The sequence below is a fragment of the Syngnathus leptorhynchus genome, chromosome 21 (genome assembly GCF_054491065.1).
Source record: "Syngnathus leptorhynchus isolate UIUO chromosome 21, UIUO_Slep, whole genome shotgun sequence".
Classification (NCBI taxonomy): Eukaryota; Metazoa; Chordata; class Actinopteri; order Syngnathiformes; family Syngnathidae; genus Syngnathus; species Syngnathus leptorhynchus.
Genome location: NC_141215.1, coordinates 2,488,830 through 2,510,890, shown reverse-complemented (window position 1 = coordinate 2,510,890; position 22,061 = coordinate 2,488,830). Strand labels below are relative to the sequence as shown.

General features: G+C 43.2%; 1 protein-coding gene and 1 long non-coding RNA gene across 3 annotated transcripts in view; one reads left to right on the top strand and one right to left on the bottom strand.

Moving 5' to 3' along the window:
• The first annotated feature begins 890 nt into the window (after positions 1-890).
• On the top strand, positions 891-9,023 carry LOC147040076 (adiponectin receptor protein 2). Its single transcript, XM_085902937.1, has 8 exons — positions 891-1,020; positions 3,958-4,219; positions 6,145-6,297; positions 6,370-6,541; positions 6,625-6,811; positions 7,205-7,392; positions 7,462-7,655; positions 7,760-9,023. Exons 3-8 carry the CDS (start codon positions 6,232-6,234, stop codon positions 7,886-7,888), a joined length of 936 nt encoding a protein of 311 aa, XP_085759063.1. The 5' UTR covers positions 891-1,020; positions 3,958-4,219; positions 6,145-6,231; the 3' UTR covers positions 7,889-9,023.
• A 2,430-nt stretch (positions 9,024-11,453) lies between these two features.
• Positions 11,454-22,061, bottom strand: part of LOC147040075 (uncharacterized) — a 33,526-nt gene continuing 22,918 nt past the window's right edge. Inside the window, exons 4-5 of one of the 2 annotated variants that reach the window (XR_015063116.1) lie at positions 12,490-12,637; positions 11,454-12,171 (exon numbers count right to left, since the gene is read on the bottom strand). This is a non-coding gene — a long non-coding RNA (uncharacterized LOC147040075). The remainder of the gene's footprint in view (positions 12,172-12,489; positions 12,638-22,061) is intronic. The other variant, XR_015063115.1, reaches the window with a different exon arrangement.

The window sequence follows — 22,061 nt, the reverse complement described above, 5'->3', positions numbered from 1 at the left end:
TATTATATAATGGCACTTTGCCATTATATAATACAAAATAGAACACTGTTGAGATTAGATATGATCAATGCTCTGATAACTGTCTTATCTGCAGAAGATAAAATTAAAACTGAAGACAACTTTTGCAATCACAGTTAAACTTTTTTTTTGGACCAGATTAACCAGAATGGCAAAACTAAACAGACAAGTCACTACAAAAAAATCTATTTGCACCATCATGCTAATGGTCACAACCCACAATGTGCTGTGGGTGGCAACGCCTGCGGATGTGACACACCCAGGCTGAGGTTTAGGTCAAATAATCCAGTTGCAGGATAGGGTAGTAGTTTTTGGAGTTTAAATGAGATCTGGGGAAATGTTAGGAGCATATATAGATATTATTATGACCTAATTAAACAATTTGAGGGACACTTGAACAACAGAATGAGCAACTTTCTCATTTGTTTAAATGGGACAGCATTCATCAATGGACACTACAGCTGATTGTTTACTTTTTAAATTTAATTTGAGCAGACGTGTGACGTCATGCACGCTTCATATGACATATAGGAGGAATAGTTAAATTTGTATGATGGCCAATTTTGTATGTGATGTTTTCTGTTGTATTTTATATATGTTCTGTAAAGCGCTTCATTACGGCGACCGTTGTTGCGAAAGCGCTTTATAAATAAAGATATATTGTATTTCCAAACTTTATTTCTAGATTAAAAAATAATTCACTTTGCTATACCCCATTCACAGCGATTTATTGAATGAAAACTACAAAAAGAAGTTTCGTCATTTTCTCTTCCGGGTAGACAATGATTGGCCCACTTGCTTCATACTACGATACACGCGATTGGCTAACTGCCTCTCGTGAGTTATACGTCACTCTTTAACCCCTCCCCCTAAATGCACAAGACGTCCCCGAGTGTGGTCTGTCGTAAGAGAACAGACACTGGAGCAGAGCGGATCCACGGTTATAACTCGGACAAACTGTGCTTCCCACAAAGGAAATTCACCTAAACACACTGAGCCGAGGTAAGACAAAACAATTTTGTGTTTTTAAAATACCGTCTTGTGTGTTATTTGGGACACCTACCTCATTTTGGTACTTTACGAGTGCTAGCGGTGAGGGCTGTCATAACTAAACACGAGCTAGCCAGCGACAGGGAAAGAAATCTTATTTTCACTCCTATTTTAGTAATATTGAGTCTATTTGTGCTGTTTTAATAAAGGTCTTTGAACACAGGAAGCTGTCAGAAGAAACACGAGAGTAGTTGTGGAGTTTATTGTGTTTTCCCTTGTTAGCGAACAAGCTCAGCTGGCTATGTCGGTGTAAACAAACCCAAGGGCTGCCCCTCGATGCGCCTGTTTTTCTTATCTTGTTATGGTTGTTAATATTGTTGTTATTAATATTATTACACTAGTCTTGTGACGAGAGTAGGGCGTCTCGCGTCACACATGGAATTACAGGTTTTCACTAAGGCGTGACGTAATGCCGACGACGAACGCTCCTTTGTGTGCGGGTAAAGTGTGAAGACAAAAAGTGCAGCTTGGCTGTCAAAAAAAACAGGACTGTCTCTGGAGTTTGGGCTTCTCCTTTGTCTCCCTTGTGTTGTCATGGCTGATGTCTATCATGACTGTTTCCAGAGGAATTCAGAGGAACGGTGGGCGTCCCTTTTGCAATATGCGTGTTGTATGTGTAAGTACATTGTAAGTGGAGAGACTCCAAAATTCTTGCTGATGTCGATGCAATAAAAATGTATGCAGTCGGTCATTTTCAGTGCAGCAGTAAATAACTCTTCTGTGTGTACTCTCGCCCTGTTTTTTTTTTTTTTTCTTGGTCTAATTCTCGCCAAGCATGAAGTCACACTGTCAATATTTAATAACCTGGCTAGCCGATCGCCTGTTTGTCTCGAACTTTTGTCAGCGGGCTCACAAACACGGCCAACTTGTCTTGTCTCGCATGAGATTAGCCCATGGATATTTTATGGCGTGTTCAAACACATTTAGCATTTTTAATCCCTCTTCAGGAAAGCGGCAATCTCATTTTTTTGTGGAAATCTTGGATGAGGGAATCTTCTAACAATGTGTTAATCCAGTTGAATCACAGGCGCTTTTTTTATTCAATAGAGTTGCACACAAAAAACTCCCTGTGCAAGTCTTATTCTGCTATACATTTTTAAATTATGTAATGACGCAGCCATGCTGAAATGTTGGCTCTGTGGACTGTCATTACAGGAAAAAAAAAAGGCCCACAAAAGTCTTAGAACAAACTCTTCCCTTCACACAACCCCAATATGTGCATAATAGTCTTTTTGTAACTCTCAAGGGAAAAGCAGTAGCATTTTCTTTTTTTTCGGGAATTGTAATGAAAGAGACTGAATCGGTGGCTTTAGCTGAAGCCACGCTCAGATGTGTAAAAAAGACAGCTCTGATATCTTAATATAGAACTTTGCTTTAGGCTCCCTTGTCATCAGAGCACACTATTTTTATCGCCATGTGACCACTGACCACCTTTGACTTACCACCCGGTGGCTTTGGAGAAGAAGAGAAAAAACTCCACCGACCTTATTTGCCACGCGTATGGAGGATTATTCCAGGACACAACATCGAGGCGAAAGTACTTTTTATATTAATTGTGTCTGAAATGACTGCAGTAACTCAATGTCAAATTCCAAATTGGCTTCTCTGGATTTGCAAATAGAAAGCCATTTGAGTTTATGCAAAGTAGTTGATCAATATAAATTATCTGTGTTTGCAGAGATTCCAAAAGATTTTCTGGGAAAACAACCACCAATATTAAAATACAGTAGCGTCGTAGGCACAAGTGACTTTGTGCATTTGAAACAAGCACATACCTTTGCTGTCCGCTTAGCTTAATGCTAACAAACAATGCAAAATTAAATGCATCGATTCATTTTACCGTCATAATTATTGTGTTGCTGCTGACAGTTGGAGAAAAAAAAGTCTCCCCGCTCCATTGCAACAGAAGGACACCTTGAATGTCACCTGTCCTCATCCATTATCAGCCATTGCATGTTTGTGTCGTGTTTCCATCACGGTGTTGGCACCTTGCGGGGTCCTCAGCTGATGTTGGTTGCAACCGTACCGATAGATCAATCATTAAGTAAGTGCCTGTTAAGGTTCACCATGACAAGCAATTTGATATCAAATAGTTCTTCAGAAAAAGGAAAACATGTGGAAAACTCTCAAGTATATATTCTTTATCCTCTGAGATATTACTGCAGTTTTAGAAGTCTCTTTTCGATGCATTAACGTCTATACTGCCCCCTGGTGGCTGCATTCTATGTAACTCTTTCTATTCAATTTAACTATGTCAAAAGAATAAGCACCTGTTGTAAAATGTTGTCGTCATCCACACAAAAAGTCCAATGTTGAAAGTGCAGAATGTGTTCATATAGATAAGACGCACAAATTAGGTCGTGTTTTCATGGCGTTCCACGTACAGTATCTTCAGTCAGACCTTTGCCCTATTTTTGTCTTCGCTTTTCACCGAGAGTGAAATCTTCCTTCCCCAAATGGCCCGTCGGTACAATGTCACCGAATGTGTCACCACCACTCGAGTATAATGACTCATGTGTTTGTTTTTCCTGAACACACACACACACACTCTACTCATTTGGTATCTAGACGCTCTCCTGTAAACCAAACAAGAAAGAAGAAAAAAAAGGATTAAGGTGTACCTAATGTTATGTCCATCACTTTCACTCCGAAGTGGTGCCGCTATTGATCGGTGTGTCGAATCAATGCCAACGGCTCAATAGTGCCAAGGACGATCGTAGTTATTAATGGCTTTGCGATGAACCCGGAGCGAGTTCGCAGTAGCCGTAATGACAATGAGAACAACTGAAATCTTTAGAAGTTTCCAGTTGTCCGGGGGGGGGTTATTTGTTCTTGGAATTGATTGTCACAAGTGCCTAAAAAAAATACTTTGTGTTTCTGTCTTTCCAGCTCCGACCCACAAAATCCAGAGTGTGCGCTCCCTAGCAGATTCACACATCTGCTCAGTCCAAGCGTCCGCAGGGTGGAAGTCGGGTTCAAGCTGGACGAAGGAGAGGAGAGCGGGCCCGGCGGCCCGGCTTTCGTGCTGAGACACAGAACTTCCAGCCATGCAGAGCACACTGCGGCGGAGCCTGCGGGATCTTCGGCCGCACTCACCTCAGGTTCTACAAATGAACACCTCAGCACCGATCCGTGCCACTCACACAATGGGGTAAGTTGGGAAAATGGACTCGGATGAAGTAAAAAAAAAAAGTCGCATTCATTTTTTGCATGTTGACTTCATGAAGTCATAGAAAATTTGCCGCCCTGCTCAGCGTAAAAAAATAAATAATAATCTACTTGGTGTAACGCAACACTGACACCTGAGAGGATACCGCCCAACAAAGGGCGAAAGAAACCTGTTGAATTTTTTACCGTTTGCGGATGCACTTTAAAGTGTGTCGCGTGTCATGTTGGGGTTGTTTCACACCTCTTGCGGTTTATATTTCGGAGATTCTGAAACTCACGGAAATATCCAATTGGATAATGTTAGCGTAATGGTTAGCAATAGTGTTGTTATCCAAAAACATTTAAATACGGCCTAGGCAACGATGCAAATCAGCTAAGGATATACACTAGATAATATCTGTCTAATATAAAAAAAGATATATCTTAATCCTAATGTTGTTTGTTTCTTATCAACAATTTCATTGTGACTAACTTAAACATCCAAATATGACATAGGCGACTATGCTAGTTGGCTAACAACAATAACAAAAAAGAAGAGTAATTTTAATCTTAATGTTTAAAAAATACGTTGTTGTTTTTTTCAACTCGAGGTTAATTAGTTGAGTAACTCAATTCATTTATTAAAAAGTAACAACAGTTTACTTAAAAGATGTTTTTATTGCCACAGTTTTTTTGCTTTCTCATTTGCCACGAAATTATGCCTCCCCACCAAATAAATATACTTGGTACTTTTTGAGCTTTAGTTATATGCGTAAAAGTAATTGAACACTAATATAATAACCAGATTCTTGGCATTTTATGTCTGCACATCCTGTTTTTCCCCACATGCAACCTTTTTTCAAATGTTTGTTATTGTGCATTCGAGCTTCCCTTGACTTCCCTCTATTGTACAAGCTTTTCTCTATTGTAGCCAAGCTAAGCCTGAGACAGACCTTTGTAGGAATTGAGCAGCCACCAGCTGCTTTTTATTATTTTGCATCTGAGGAGTGTTGTGAGTCACATGTTGCGGCGGTAGTGGTGGTGGTGGTGGTGGGGGGGGGGGGGGGGTTTACACTGTACAAGGGTGAAGCTCCGGGTTGTGTTGCTGCTCTCTCTTCCTCCATTGGTCCATTAGGCTCCTCATGGTCACGTGACTCCCTTTACCTCAGATGTTTTGTTCTATATTCTCCAGAGATGGTGTTGAACCTTGTTCTACTTAGCAACATAGAATTTGGCAGACTTGTCTATCATTAGTAGAAAAGTGTCATGAAACTCTGCCTTTTTGTGCACCAACATTTACAGCTTGTCCTCCCGTTTCTCGTGTGTGTTTATCTCTCGGAGCGCACCTCACGCTAAGCACTTGATGGTGAAAGTAATTAATTGATCTCATGGTGTCATCCATACTCGGGTTGAGCCTGCAAATAAATCGTAATCTTGTATATCTGGCGGGATTAGCACGAAATATGACAGTGTTGGAAATCAAGAATTATGTAAGATGGTTCAAAGACTGTTGATTGTCCATGACTCAATCAGATAAAGACAATTTCTTCTTGCGTAATTGTAGAAACATATTTTTTGTTTTGCGACACTGGACTGAATTACCGCATGGCTTTAGAGGACATTCTGTCCTATTATCAGCCCGCACACGCGTGTGCACCGTTTCTTCATAGCAGCCAATGACAACTGGCAGCATCTGGAGTGCGGCATGCGTGCGCCTCTATTCCACGCGCTCGTGAGCACGCGGGGACATAAACAAAAACGCCGCAGAGCACACGTGACGCTAACGGCAAATTAACGACATGTATCATCACCTTTTTACGAGACGTGTCCGGAAACATGCCGAGCGTGTACATATGCTGCGGTTAAACGTGCGATGAAAGTGTCCTCCTCAATTCATGAATCAACTGTTGTCGTTTTTCCCCCCCCCAGTCCCTCCCGACGTGCGACGAGGAGACAATAAAAGAGGAGGAAGATGTCAAGGGCGAACGAGAAGAGAGGAGTAGCGACGAAGGCTTCATGGGAATGACGCCGCTTCTTCAGGCTCACCACGCCATGGAGAAGATGGAGGAGTTTGTACACAAGGTCAACTTAACACTCTTCTCCATTCTTGCGGTTCTGATTGGTCGGAGTTACAATGTGGTCTGGCGTCACCAGGTATGGGAGGGCCGGTGGCGCGTCATCCCTCACGACGTGCTCCCCGATTGGCTGAAGGACAACGACTTCCTGGTGCACGGCCACAGGCCGCCCATGCCTTCCTTCCGAGCCTGCTTCCGGAGCATCTTCAGGATCCACACTGAGACGGGCAACATCTGGACACATCTGCTAGGTAGCTCACACCTTTCTTTTGTATCTCGTGTGATTCTTTGGCAACACGCGAAAAGATTCTATTGTTGTCTATCTGGTTCCCAGGCTGCCTGTTTTTCCTCTGCCTGGGCCTGATGTACATGTTCCGACCCAACATGTCATTCGTGGCGCCGGTCCAGGAGAAGGTGGCCATCGGCATGTTCTTCCTGGGTGCCATCCTCTGCCTGTCCTTCTCGTGGCTCTTCCACACAGTCTACTGCCATTCGGAGGGCGTGTCCAGGGTCTTCTCCAAGTAAGACACGTCATAAAAGGCGTATTTGACACGCCACGATTAATCGGCAACAAATTGATTCTAACATTGATTGATATTTTTGGTTAATCGATTGTTTAGAGATCTAAAATCGTCTGAATTTCAGCCTCAACAATTTTCTTTTGTCCTCAATGAAAGCAGACTGTCGTGTTGAATCCGAATAAGACATTTGCTTTTCCTTTGATAAACAATCGACAGAATAATTGATTTGTCGTTGTTGGAGCACAAATATTTAACAGATTTGAGGTTTTTTTTTTTAATTGCAGTGATTTCAAACTTTGGCTAAAGTAGAACGGCAAATATTTATTAAGCATGTTTTTTTTTTTGTTGAAATAAATCTGTGAATAACAAAGTTGAACAACTTTCATTTAACAGGTTAGACTACAGCGGCATCGCCTTCCTGATCATGGGCTCTTTCGTACCGTGGCTCTACTATTCCTTCTACTGCTCTCCTCAGCCGTGCTTCATCTACCTTCTGGTGGTGTGCGTGCTGGGCCTGTCTGCCATCATTGTATCCCAGTGTGACTTTTTCGCCACGCCGCAGTACCGAGGGGTCCGCGCAGGTAACGGACGGCGCCGTCTTTCCCGAGCTGTCCGTAATGTGTAACTAACAGTGTGTTCTTCTTCTCAAGGTGTGTTTGTGGGCTTGGGGCTGAGCGGCGTGGTCCCCACTCTCCACTTTGTCATCAGCGAGGGTCTCATCAGAGCCACCACCATCGGACAGATAGGCTGGCTTTTCCTCATGGCCACGCTATACATCACCGGAGCCTGCCTGTACGCCGCTCGTATCCCGGAGAGGTTCTTCCCCGGCAAGTGTGACATCTGGGTACGTCTCACACGCACACAATTCCCGTCTTATTAGTTCTTTGACGTCTATAGCCGTCAATGGCAGTGAATGAGTTAAGTAACATCTTCCACTGTTTGTTACAGTTCCACTCTCACCAGTTATTCCACATCCTGGTGGTGGCCGGCGCGTTTGTCCACTTCCACGGCGTCTCCAACCTCCAGGAATTCCGCTACACAGCCGGAGCAGGTTGCACTGATGACAGAATGCTCTAACACACCCGCCCGCGTGTTCGCAACACCTTACTACAGGGAGCCGGCCGGCCGGCCGGGCGCTCGCTTCGTAATAATGATGCACACACTCGCCGGCCTCCCTCCCTCCCTCCCTCCTCAGAGGAGGACAAACGTGGCTTTGTCATGTCGTGGGACGGCCTCGCACGGGGGCCACCTTTTCAAAACTGACACGTTTGCCACTTTTTGAGAGGTTTGCTAATTGCTAGCTCGAACCTCTGGACATTAACAATCCATTTCTTCTTGGAGATTTTCAAGATTTTTATCGCAAAGGAAGCATAATTTTTCTATAAAAGATTTTTGGGGGAGGGTGTGTTTTTGTTCGTTTGAATGCTGTTGTTTTTTTTTTCTAATTCAAAGCTAAAGAGCATTCATATTTAAAAAGTACTTGAATATCTTCCGTGATTGTGAGGGTTACAAGGGGCTTCTTAGGGGTATCGCTTTTAAATAAAATTCAAGTTTTTCATGTGAATAAGATTTCTAAATTTGGGTTATAGATTTATATGAAATATATATATTAAAATGGAACAAAAAATATGGCTGTGTTGGTGAGGATGCGGTGCTACAGTGGGACTATTGTTCCTACTTTATTGAATATGCAAGGAAAAGCATTGAAAAGGTCTCAGATTTTATTTTTACTTTTCCATTTCTCACGTTTGCCGCACCTTCCAACTCGGAGCTCTTGCGAATGTTTGCGCTCGAAACCAAATCTAAAATAATATGAAAGAATATTCTTAATATGTAGCCATTTTTATTCATTTTTTTTCTCTCAATACCTTCATTTTTTTATGTATTTTAGTCAGACTGAAAGCAAAACCAAATAAATCACATTTAAAACGTCAACATTAAAAGACATCAGTAAACAACTCAAATATGACATAAGGCTTCTATTGTTTGAATGATATCTTTATTTTTGGTGAATCTGTTTTTGACATACACGTGCTCGCTCTGGTGATGATTGATGAGTGTCTTCAAATATCTATTTTGCTTTTGTCATGATACATTTTTATTATGTTTACCTTCTATTAATTTATTGCAAGTGCGTTGTGATGGGAATGTTTGCTACAGAGACCTTCATATCTGCTGTACTGTTCTAATAAAGATGCTTTGGTGAATTCTATGGCTCTGAAGTTGCCTCATTGAAAAGTGGATGCCCAAAACACCACATAGTATTTGTAGTACTCGAGCATTTGATGGGACTTTCTTTGAGTTTGCATCAACTATAGGCAGGTTTGGAGGTCTTGCAAGACACACACATTTCCTGATGACCCTGAACAACAAACAAGTACTTTGACCTTTACTTTATTCACATCAGGTTCCAACCTTGCAAAGTGCTGCGGGAACTTAGTTCTTCAGCACAACCTGGTGGACAAGAGCAGGAAGCACATACACAGCAGAGGCCAAAAATACCTTGTCGAATCAATGGTCATTTTCTTTACTGAAAAAAAAAAACCCCTTACGAAACAGTCATTCAACTAAAAAACACTATATATGGTCTAAAAAAAAGCCATACTATACACGGTCAACTTTTTGTTTTAGTAAAAAAAAAAGAAAAAACACATCCTTTCTTTGTTTTACAAAAAGCCTTACAACATACATGGTCATCATTTCTACAAAAATACTATACATGGTCATTTAAGTAAAACAAAAGAAAAGCCTGTCTTTTTTCCCCCTCCTGTTTCACAACATGGGTGTAGTTAAGCCAAGTGTCCACAAGAGGGCAGTATTGCATTGCATTTGGAGCTTCTCTCGTTTCCTTCAACTTGTCTCATGAGTTGATTTGCCCGCGCGACTAGATCAAGATTGAACATAAAGCAAATACAATGAGTATAGTTATTTTTGACGTCACTCAGACACCATCTTTATGAGGTGTACCTAATAATAGGGAACTGGCCTGTTATTAGGTGCACCTGAAAGAGATGGTGTACCTAATGGAGTGTCCAAGTGACGTCACAGATCAAATAGCCAATCAGGAGGTGGGGGTGAGGGCGGGTGGGGCACTTTTCACTTCCAGTTAAACTTTGACCCTGATATTTCCCTAATGAAGTGGCCTGTTATTAGGTACACCTGAAAGTGGTGGTGTACCTAATGGGGTGTCCGTGATGACGTCACAGATCAACCAGCCAATCAGGAGGTGGGGGTGAGGGCGGGTGGGGCACTTTTCACTTCCAGTTAAACTTTGACCCTGAATTTTCCCTAATGAAGTGGCCTGTTATTAGGTACACCTGACAGTGCCCCACCCGCCCTCACCCCCACCTCCTGATTGGCTGGTTGATCTGTGACGTCACTTGGACACTTCATTAGGTACACCACCACTTTCAGGTGTACCTAATAACAGGCCACTTCATTAGGGAATAATCAGGGTCAAAGGTGAACTGAAAGTGCAAAGTGCCACACCCGCCCTCACGCCCACCTCCTGATTGGCTGTTTGGTCTGTGACGTCACTTACAGACACTCCATTAGGTACAGCCACACTTTCAGGTGTACCTAATGACAGGCCACTTCATTAGGGAAAAATCAGGGTCAAAGCTTAACTGAAAGTGAAAAGTGCCCCACCCGCCCTCACCCCCACTTCCTGATTGGCTGTTTGATCTGTGACGTCACTCGGACACTCCATTAGGTACACCACCACTTTCAGGTGTACCTAATAACAGGCCACTTCATTAGGGAAAAATCTGGGTCAAAGCTTAACTGAAACTGAAAAGTGCCCCACCCGCCCTCACCCCCACTTTCTGATTGGCTGGTTGATCTGTGACGTCACACTGACACAGGTGTACCTAATCACTTCATTAGGGAAAAAGTTTAACTGAAAGTGAAAAGTGCCCCACCCGCCCTCACCCCCACTTCCTGATTGGCTGGTTGATCTGTGACGTCACTTGGACACTCCATTAGGTACACCGCCACACTTTCAGGTGTACCTAATGACAGGCCACTTCATTAGGGAAAAATCAGGGTCAAAGCTTAACTGAAAGTGAAAAGTGCCCCACCCGCCCTCACCCCCACTTCCTGATTGGCTGTTTGATCTGTGACGTCACTCGGACACTCCATTAGGTACACCACCACTTTCAGGTGTACCTAATAACAGGCCACTTCATTAGGGAAAAATCTGGGTCAAAGCTTAACTGAAACTGAAAAGTGCCCCACCCGCCCTCACCCCCACTTTCTGATTGGCTGGTTGATCTGTGACGTCACACTGACACAGGTGTACCTAATCACTTCATTAGGGAAAAAGTTTAACTGAAAGTGAAAAGTGCCCCACCCGCCCTCACCCCCACTTCCTGATTGGCTGTTTGGTCTGTGACGTCACTTACAGACACTCCATTAGGTACAGCCACACTTTCAGGTGTACCTAATGACAGGCCACTTCATTAGGGAATAATCAGGGTCAAAGCTTAACTGAAACTGAAAAGTGCCCCACCCGCCCTCACCCCCACCTCCTGATTGGCTGGTTGATCTGTGACGTCATCACGGACACCCCATTAGGTACACCACCACTTTCAGGTGTACCTAATAACAGGCCACTTCATTAGGGAAAAATCAGGGTCAAAGCTTAACTGAAATTTTTTTAATGTTGTTTGCGTATTTCAACACAGTTTTAACAGCTACTTCTTCATGGACTGCCATTCACACTTAAAAAAACCATTGTGGTGGACATGGCTCAGTGGTGGAGTGGTCATCTAATACAATCATACAAAAAAAAAACAAAGAAGACTAACAACTTCCTTAATGAACAAAAATGTTCCACACAAGATAAAGAATATATGCCTTTGAGGATTGTTATATTGTTTGTCTGCATTTGCCCCATTTTGTATCTTGGGGAATTTGATCAAATACATCACATCAGCTTTTATTGCAACCCGCTGAAAACAAACCAAAAAATGTGACATTTTTTGATGTCATCAGAAGTGCAGCAGGGAAGGGCCAATTTGGCTCACTGGGGGGGAGATGCCAGATTGAATTGGCCCAGTGTCACCCTCCATATAGCAGCCAGTCAACGGGGAGGAATGGAAGGAGGTAGAAGAAGGGGGGGTGGGGGGGGGGGGGGGTGAGGCGCCAAGTGTCCCCCTCATTTTCGGACTAGTGAGCCGGGGATAATGGACGGATGGAGACCAAGGCGCCCACAGGCGCATGATGATAGAGAGGCGGCTGAGATTGGTTCACGCCACTGTGCCATGACGGGGAGTGGGGGTTTCTTCACGTTCCTGTGATCATTGCAGACCTTTGACATCAAACGACCCCCTCGGACCACCTTTGGATGCCACGTGGCCCTGTTAGGGGGAAAAAAAGGGAACATGAGTTTTTTTTCTATCATGATGGACACTCGAGTCAAGAAAGAGCAGTCAGAATAGGATATGTTGGGTTATATAACACACACTCACTCATACACTCATATATATATATATATATATTAGTTCTTAAGCCATATTTGAACATCTTGCAAAAACAGAAACTGGTTTAATTGCTGTTCAGATTTCTCGGTCTGGAGATCCAAAAGTTTGAAAAGGACCTAGGTAGACTATGAATGTCTATCAAAACTGAGCTTCAGTAAGTTAAAGACGGACTTTTGACGATTACTGCAAGCGCACCTCTTTCTTGTAAGAGAAGACGATGTGTGCCGTTGTGCCAGCCGCCGTCTGACAATCGAGTTTATGATGCGTTTGTCAGCGTGCCCTTGGTGATGTAAAGTTAAACATCCAATACGCTCATTGAGCAGCTTGGCTCCCTGACGGATTCCTACGAGAAGAAAAAAAAAGAAACCACCATCGCCGCCATCATCGATTTCCCCGGCCGTCGAGAAATTGGCGACCTTCAAAGCAAGAACGTAATTTTGGCCGCCGGTGATGAAAAACCGTCGAGGGGAAGCTGATTAATGAATTGGTTGCTAACAAGGGGCGTCGACCAAGCGCTGATTGCTACACTTGTTGGCAGACAAGATGATAAAAGGCTAAATTATGAGCGGCCAATCAGTAGGAATTGTGTGACATCAAAAGATTTTAGATTTGACTAAGAGGTTGCTGACGGAAAATAAAGACCTGGCTCCATTGGCAATGGTGAAGCAACTCAAGATTCCTGGTAATAACTCAAGTTGCCAGTCAAAAATGGAAAAATCGGTTTGGACAAGCCCCGATTTACGGGTTCGGAGAGGTCAGCGTCACGTTTGGCCAATGCGTAAAGCTCCCCTCGGCAAGCAGTCAGTGGGCAGGAGGAAGGTGCGGAGTACAGATAGAGGGGTGGAAGGAGGGGGGGGGGCGGTCAGATTGACGGAGCGTAGCGGCAAGTGCACTTTTTAAATGTCACCTTGGCAGGAAGAATGGCGGGAAATAGAAAATACTTGAGGGGAGGTGGAACTGTTTGACATTTGACAGTCATCAAACTCTCAAGCTTGGAGCTAATGCTAATGCTACCTGGCATTTTAATGTTGCTGGAACCTTTGACTGGCCCAAATAAAAGAAAAATAATAGTGCCTGACTTGTGGAGAGTATCAGCACACTATTTCCAAATAGAAAAATAAAAGCCATGATATCGCAGATCCCAGCTGGGCGTCCCGCTTTGACATGTGATCCTTCGGCCGCATGGCCACAAAAGGTGCTTTGACACCTTCTTCAGGCGCACTTCAAAAACACATCAATCACAGCCGGTCCAAAATGTCACAGACGATTTCTACGTGGCGGCTTGCAGAATACCGAGATACTTATTATACTAAAATGGAGCATAACAAAACCACCAGTTTATGAATATATAGACAAATAGAAATTTCACTGTAGTACCACATTGTGCCACAATATGCCAGGGCAGCACTGAGTTTTACTAGAAGATACACCACCTAATTAAGAGCAAACCACAATATTATTAAAAAAAACAACAGAAACTAAAAACTATTAAATGTATGGTCTCTTTGTTTAGGCAACCTCAGCCAATCATTGTCCAAGCACCCTTTTGATAAACAAATCTAGCTTTGTAAGCAAACAAGCTAATTAGACACAGCAGCCAAAAACAAAGATGTCTCTTGCCAGGGCTGTGTGTTTATACCTTTGCATTCCCAGCGGGAATTAAACTGACCCCACCATAGGGTTAGTATTTGTTTGTCATCTGGAGAGGTGCATGACGTCTAGAATTTTACTGACACGCATTGATTTCGTCCGTGCTTTATATCACAGGTGTCAAACTCAAGGCCCGGGGGCCAGATATGGCCCGCCCCGTCATTTTATGTGGCCTGCGAAGACAAAATGTGCATCAAATTTGTGTCATTACTAGAATTGCAAATTGTCTGCACTTTTAATATCTTTTATTTTTATTTTTACTCGTCTGATTTGAAAACGAGTTATTTGTCAGTTTGTTTTGTAGCTTTTACTGTATATAATGAGATGCTCATGCATTTATTTGGGTTGACAGTCATAACGGCCCTCAGAAAGAAGCTATGACTACAATGCGGCCCGCGGAAAAAAAACGAGTTTGACACCCCTCCTTTATATGTTTGCCCTCTCTTAAATAAACACGGACATGTTTGGAGTGGATTTAAATGACCTCTGCTGCTTAGCCTCCCATCATTGATACTATTGGCGAGTGTACAATAACTTAGTGGCTGCACATCTGTCATTGTCAATATAACCGTCTGTTCAGAATTGATTTGGAAACAATCAGGGCTGTCTTTGGAGCACCATCAGCTCACTGGTCGTTAAGGACACGGAAAATGAAGATGAGGATGGTTGTGTTCAAAATCACTCCCTATACACTATAGTACCTTTTCTAGACAGATGAGGGCTCCCTCTAGTGGTACACTAAATTATTACTTAAGTAGTTTCATCAGTAATAAATTTAATCAGAAAGTCGATTCATCGGTACTGAATGTAAATACATAATTATTTATTTTGAACATATATATATAAGAAATAAATAAATAGTCAATGTAAGATTATGTATGGTTTGATCATTTAATTAAGTGATACTTTGACATCCCACTAGAGGGAACCCACGTTCCACTTAAAAATCACAAGTATATAACATTTGCAAATTATTGATTAGGGATCTGGGAAGTAGTGAATGATTCCGGAAACAGCCAATGGCATGGCTGGCATTGGCGACCATCATCGTTTAAGGTGGCTGTCAAATTGAAACAACAGCAGATGTGTGCGTGACATTTACAAAGCAGCATCACAAGAGCGTCTATCATTATGAATGCGAGGTCATGGGGGGGCTCCCGCAGACGCATTGCTGGCGAAGGCCGGCAAGGTGTTGTCGTGGCAACTCAAGGCGCACTTTCCCTTTTGTAAAACCGAAGGCAGGGGTGGGGGGGTGCCCATTATAGCCCCACTGAGAAGGCTCATGCATATTTAAAATAAAAACCAATGATAAAGGTTGGTCATCTGGGAGTAGGAGTGCGCCAAACTCAACTGGACCTTCACCGGCAACGTGTCATTAAGCCTTTAATTGACTCATTGCATCTATAAAGTTAATGTAGCCATCTCTCAATGCAAATGTTGCCGGTGCAACGGGCCGGATAGGTGACGGACGCTGACAAATTGACGACAGGAGGAAAAAGGTCACACGGTGACTCGGAATGTGTTTTACATGTGTCCCTAAAGACAAGATCAAAATGAGTGCATATATGCTGCTTTTGAGATGCAAATAAACCCACAAAATATACTCAGGCAGACAGTCTGCTTGCTTAGTGGTGTAAGACCACATCGTAAATCTTTGAATCCTATCATAATTGCTTGGTGAGCTCCTCAGCTGTCCTGGAAGATCAATTCTGTTCCTTAAATATATTACCTCCAGACTTCTGTGAAAAGTGTAGTTCTCGCTAAATGATCACTTGCTAATGTTAAGGTTAGCTTAGCAATTAGCATGGCTTCTCCGTCTATCCTGGTAATTACTTTGTGAGAAGGTTACTTCACAGAAGTGTATTTTATTCGCTGCCACTGAGTTAGTAGCAACTCTGCAACATGTTTAGCCGCAGTAGCTAGCCAGTCAAAGCTCGTCGCTAGCTAGCTGGTGCGGCTAAATAGAACCAAGCCTGCCTGTCCCATGCTCAGGTACTAATCAGCAAATGGATGGATGAATAAACTAGTCAGTGCCTTTTTAATCGAGTTCTAGAATGCAGCTAAGGCCTAAAATGTTAGCGGATCCACTCTGAATGACTCGTGACTTAACATGATGACTTCAGACTCACACTCATGGGGGAACAAATGTTTATCTCAAATGAGAAGGTTATGGACACATCGAGTGCATTGTCCACAATGACTGCCAAGGAAAGATACTGTAATTGGGTTTGAAAATACCAAAAAAAGCCGCTTTTGCCGCCAAGTGATAAAGTGGAAATTTAAGCTCTGACTGATCCAATCGTCTAATAGAGGACGGCGGGCAAAGGCACAGAGATAGACGAGAAGCAGAGTGAATGACACAGAAATGTGCCGACAGCCAGACATGCAAATCTACACAATGAGACGAGCTCTCCCGTGGCCAAGCAGGTAGGCGGTTGTGTCTATGAGGTGCGATTAGAAGGTACACGGGAGGCGGAGATAGCATCAGAGCCCGAAGGAATGAAGGCTGAAGTCGGGCAAAGTCGCTAGCACCTGTGCAATGCCCCGGGGGGGGACGCAGACGGAATTACTCGGGCCGCGTTCAATCTCCGAGCGGGGGCCTCGTGCACACCCACGCCTTCCTTGAAAATAATGTCCAAATTGAAAAAGAAAAACAATGAAATTGGGAAGATTAGACTTTCTCCAACCTCATCACAATTCTGCTCCCAGCAGACATAAACATGCATTTTCACAAATGCATGCCTTTAAAGTGCTAACCTTGACGCTCGGGTCTCGGCGACATTTCGCATTGGAAGCCCTCGGGCGCGGCGCCCGCTCGGTTCAGCCAAATGAAGTCTGCTTGAAATGCCATCGTGTTTCATATTCATCATCAACACACACAGACTTCAATACAGTCAAGTCATACCTTGTGCTTTATCCTGCTATTTTTCAAAGCTAGAAGCTATCGCTAGGCGGAGTCAACGCAGCGGCGTCATTCACTGTCTAGTTAGAATTTGACGACTTTAGCCGTCAATGGTAGTGAATGAGTTAACTGCTCATCTAACAAAGAAAAAGTTTGGAAGGACACGATGCTGCACTTTACAGTTTGTTTTGAGTTGCCCAAGGCTAATTATGATTTCAATGCCATTGGCACTTGCGGGGGAATTGACCAGATGGCGTTAAGTTATAACATTAAAATATTTTGTTTTACACATGATTCAACTGTTTATAACCGAAGTAATTTTTTAAAATAAAACATCCGATTCCCGAATCTGTCATGTGCATGAGTGTCTGGATATTGGAAGCCGGACCACCGCTTCCATGTGTCCCTTCCATCTGTCACCCGGTGAGTCGAGGGGGATGGGGGGGGGGGGGCAACGTCCAACCTCTCAATATGTGAGGCTTGCATGAGAGAGTAAAGGAGGGTCACTGTATTTCCCCATGAATGAAAGCATTCTTCACCGCCGCTTGCTGTTATTGTCGGCGGCTCTCAGGGAATGAGTGGTGACCTCTGGAGTATCCCAGACAGACGGATGGACAACAAGGCAAGATGCTCTGCTGATCCCGTGAGTGGAGGTCATTAGCCCGGACTGTGATCCACAACAGCGGCCATTAGTGTCGGGGGGTGGGAGGGGGCTCAAAAGCCCAAAAGCGACGCGCTGTAATGTCCGGGTGGCGGCAGCGAGACAGAATGGTCCGTTTCAGCTGTCATTAGAGAAAAGGCAGCAGGTCAGATGCTTTGGGGACGGATGGGAAGACACTGTGAGGGAGTGTGTGGGACACAGGGCAGCAGATGTATCGTCAGTGATTACAGAGCACTGGCCGTTCAATCACATAATGTCTGTGTGTGTGTGTGTGTGTGTGTGTGTGTGTGTGTTTGTGTGCCAGATGTCCGACAATTCTATAGTGTGTTTGCGCAGGTTCTAATCTCGATTATTTTGTTTCTTGTTTTTTCTTACCTTTGCACCTTTAGCTGCTGTACCAATCGTCAAGCACACAACAAATGCTGTTGACCTTGGTTGGCATTCTGAGAATTTCCATCTCAAATCGAGAAATAACTCGATTATAAAAGTCATTCATCGCATTCATTGACTTGGGCCTTTTTCCAAGAAGTGATGATAATTAAAGGTTCCTGGGGAGTGGCGCTAGGCTAATCCAGAGCCAGTTCAAGGCCGTAACACCCGGCATTATGAGCTTTAATTGGTATTGTGCCATTTACATGATTAACACCCGGCCGAGGCCTGCCACCTAAAAGCACTCATTACTCTTGGGCAATTCATTAAAATAGCAGTGTGGAGTCTAATGAAAAGAAAATGTGTGCATACTATAGCGGAGTTAATGTCCAGAGATCATATTTGCTACGATTCAATTCACTGATTATCCATCACTTTCATTGCCTTCACAGCTCGGAGGCAGTGCGGCGTTTTATGGTGATGTGTGCTTATTCCCAATTCTCCTGATGGATAAAAGGAACAATTTCCGCTTGGTAGAATGCAATGCAATGTGGAATGACTTTATTTAATGAATATCTAAGAGGCATCAGGAAAGGGCAGTTGGTGTACAGGAGATTAGGTTTGTCTATGTCTCCATTTTGTTACCCCATGTCTGGAGGGTTTGTTTATATGGACGTAGGACACTCATAGTCGTACTTAAAATAATTAAATTTGATCAAAATTGGAAAGTGGGCCTTATAATCAAGTGGGCCTTATAACCCAGTGTACCTAATATATGGAGATTTTCCAAAATAGACAAATCGAGACGGCATCCTATATTCTGGTCGTCCGGGAAAGAATCTAGCCAGGAAGGACTGTGCTGAGTGATTTTTGCTTTGTCTTTAGGTTTTGGATGTCACCTTCCCCTAATCACGCTACTTATCACTTCAAACAGAAAATGGCGGCCAACTGGATTGCTTCCAAATATTCCGAATATACCCCTGGTGTCTTCAGTGAACAAAGCGGTTTACTGCCAACTAAAAACAAAACAAAGGCACATAAGTCGAGTGTAGTTTTGCCTTAGGGGAAGTAGCGTATAATTTGCTCAATTCCAAATGACAGTAGTGTGTATTGGCGCGTTCACTTATTTCACCGTGTTAAGATTTCACAGTCTATCACCGTCGACTAAAGGTGCGGCCTCAGTGCTCCTAGAACCCCAATTACCGAGACGCTTCCTTATCTGGGCCCATTCTCAACCCGCACACACTGTCAACAATCATCAGCCCTTAATGAATTCACCCACATTATTTGCCAGGTTTATTGGCCTGAGACCCCCGAGGCTCTATCTATAAACGAAGCAGACCTGGGACAATTGCACTTCAAAAAGCAAATATAAAAGAATGCGCATATCCTCATTTCCTGCATCATATACCAGCTTTTTCTCCAAGCGAGCAATTGGAATTGAAATTCGACATCGACAATGTATCTTTTTTTTTTTTTTTTTTTTTTTGATTGGGTTGTAAAGGAAAATAATCTGTCTTTATACGGGTGGTGGGGGGGGGGGGGGGTGGAGGGACGCATAGCAACCATATCACAGCGAAACATCAGACGGGCTTTGAGCTTCATAAAGCATAGTATCAGAATAAAGAGCTCTCAAGTATTCATCCTAATCGCTTTTCTGTCATTCAAAAACAAAAGACGCAATATTCAATACCACTTCTTGGTATGAGATAAGGGATAAGAGGTGTGGCTTGATGTTAGGCAATAGATCCTTCATTGGTTGTCAGTCAATCACTGGGCAAAAGGGTTCTAAATTTGTCAGAGGTGGCAAATCCAGGTCCAGGAAGTAAAAACCCAGCCACAAATACCTGTGGCAGGGATTTTACTTTCTGGACTTGCAACAGGTACCTCTATTCCGCCGAGAGGTACCTGTGGCAAGGTTTTTACTTTCCGGACCTGGAGTTGCCACCTCTGGTAGCGATGCACATCAGTCTTCAAATGAAGCCCCCAATGCATCCTTTTGTAACCTGATTCTATTTTCAGGTGCAAGTCAAATCACAGGATCAATTGTTCCTTTGAGGACAACAAAAAAGCTGACAGGAGAAAAAACAAGACATACCCCTACTGAGTTGATGGTAATGGCACAGAGAGCTGTAATGATAGTGTGCACGGATTGATGTTGTGTAGAGAAGTTCACCTTCTACACTGATGAAAGGGCGGTTTGGGGTAGTGGGTGGTGGGGAGGGGGGGGGGGTGGAGTCAACATGCCACAACCATATGATAATGTAAAGGATGAAGATACCACAGAACAGCTCGTAATGGATTGATTCACACATTTCTATGAGGGCCTTTTCCTTTTCGTCGGCTTCCAGAAGAATGGTAATCACTCCGCCGTCTTTAATCATGTGTTGAATTGGCAAAAAAAAAAAAAAAAACAACAGGAGGAAAGTGTTTCGGCTACGATTGAGAATCGACCGCTCGGAGGGGAGCCTACCTATTGGTACGCCGCGCCATCCGCCGTGGCGCCGACTTACAAGCAAAGGTGCAATTGACAGAAGCTCTAATTACACTGATGGCTAGGCGGGGAAAGAGAACAAAAAAAACGGGCGGAAAAGCACGACAGGATAACAACAGAAAGTGTCTGGGTGAAAGTCTCGGTGGAAGACTGGGGCCGAGGGATAATTGTTTCGTCAAGGGTGTGATTGCCATCACCTCCCTTAATCCACATCAACAAAGCATACGCACACCTTTTGACGTGTCTCGCCTTTTGAGCTGTGGTTGCGGTCTTCTCGGCTGATTTCACCCTTTCATCAACAAATAAAAGGGAACGCGTTTTTACGATTCATGGGAGGATGATGAAGAAGCCTTTCTGGGAAGGTTGGCTTCTTCTGGGGTTTGACTGGAAATAACGTCAATGGGCCCTCGGGTGCCGTCCCAATTCCAATTCCGAGAAGAACCATTCGGAGAACAGATTTAGAGGGATTTCTCTCTCTTTGAAAAAGTATATTCCAGCGGGAATTGCAGATAATAGTGAAGAAGCGAATGACTCGGACTTTTAACAAGAGGGGGCGGGGCTGGTGACAGGTGATGCAGCAGGTAAGTTTATCCATTTACTTCACATTAGTTGTTATCGATCGGGCGTGTCAGTGCATCTGCCATCATCTTACCTGAGGCAGAAAGGCCGGTTTGTTAGATTGGGGGGAGACTGGAGGCACTCTGGAATTGGGGACCCCGTGTTGCACCAAATTGGGACTGATGGACCAGAGGTGACACCGGGACAGAGCCACTTAACAGCCGCTAATGGTTGAACCAGATTACCAGTCAAACCCGGACCACAGCCGTCCAAATTACCCCTCAAACGGAAAAACCACCAAGAAGTGGTAGGTAACCTGGCCGCTTGAAAAGGCGATTTTCACAAGAATGGGGTATTTAATTAAAATTATTAAATAAGAAATAATGAATAATAATAAATATAAATACAGATATATAATATATTATAATAATAATTAAATATAATACTATATAAATATAATAATAATAGAAAAATAAATAATTAAAATAATCAATAAAGTTTTTCGCAAGGGTGGGATATTTAATGTCATTTAATTAAAATTATGAAATAATAAATAATGAATTATAATAAATATAAATACATGTATAAATATACTAATAATACGTAAATATAATAATAATAATGTATAAATATAATAATACATAAATATAATAATAAACAAATAATTTAAATAATCAATAAATAGTTCAAATATTATTCTATTGTTGGACAGGATCCCCCTTGTCAGAAATGTATATTTTTCTCCCAGACCGATATGCGCGTTGGTTCCACCGCCAGCAGATATTCTCAGATCAGTGTGATGTGACACACACTGTGAAATCAACCTGAGCCATTATTAAACCCCCTCTAATGGGCATCACACCTACGCAGAGCGCATTACCAAGAATCTGTCTCACATTAGCATTAATAGACTTCACAGGATTTCATACGTTGGGATCACGGGCATGAAATCCTTCACGATTTTCGAAGAATAGGAAACGAAGAGGAGACCTGGCGACTTTTCAAGCGTAATCCCGATTTAAATTCTCAGTAGCTGTATTAATCATCGCATTTCTCACTGTGCTCTGTGCGAACGTAAGTGAAACACGAACCGACGTGTAGCACAACAACAGGGTGTCTTCTCTTCTTACGTT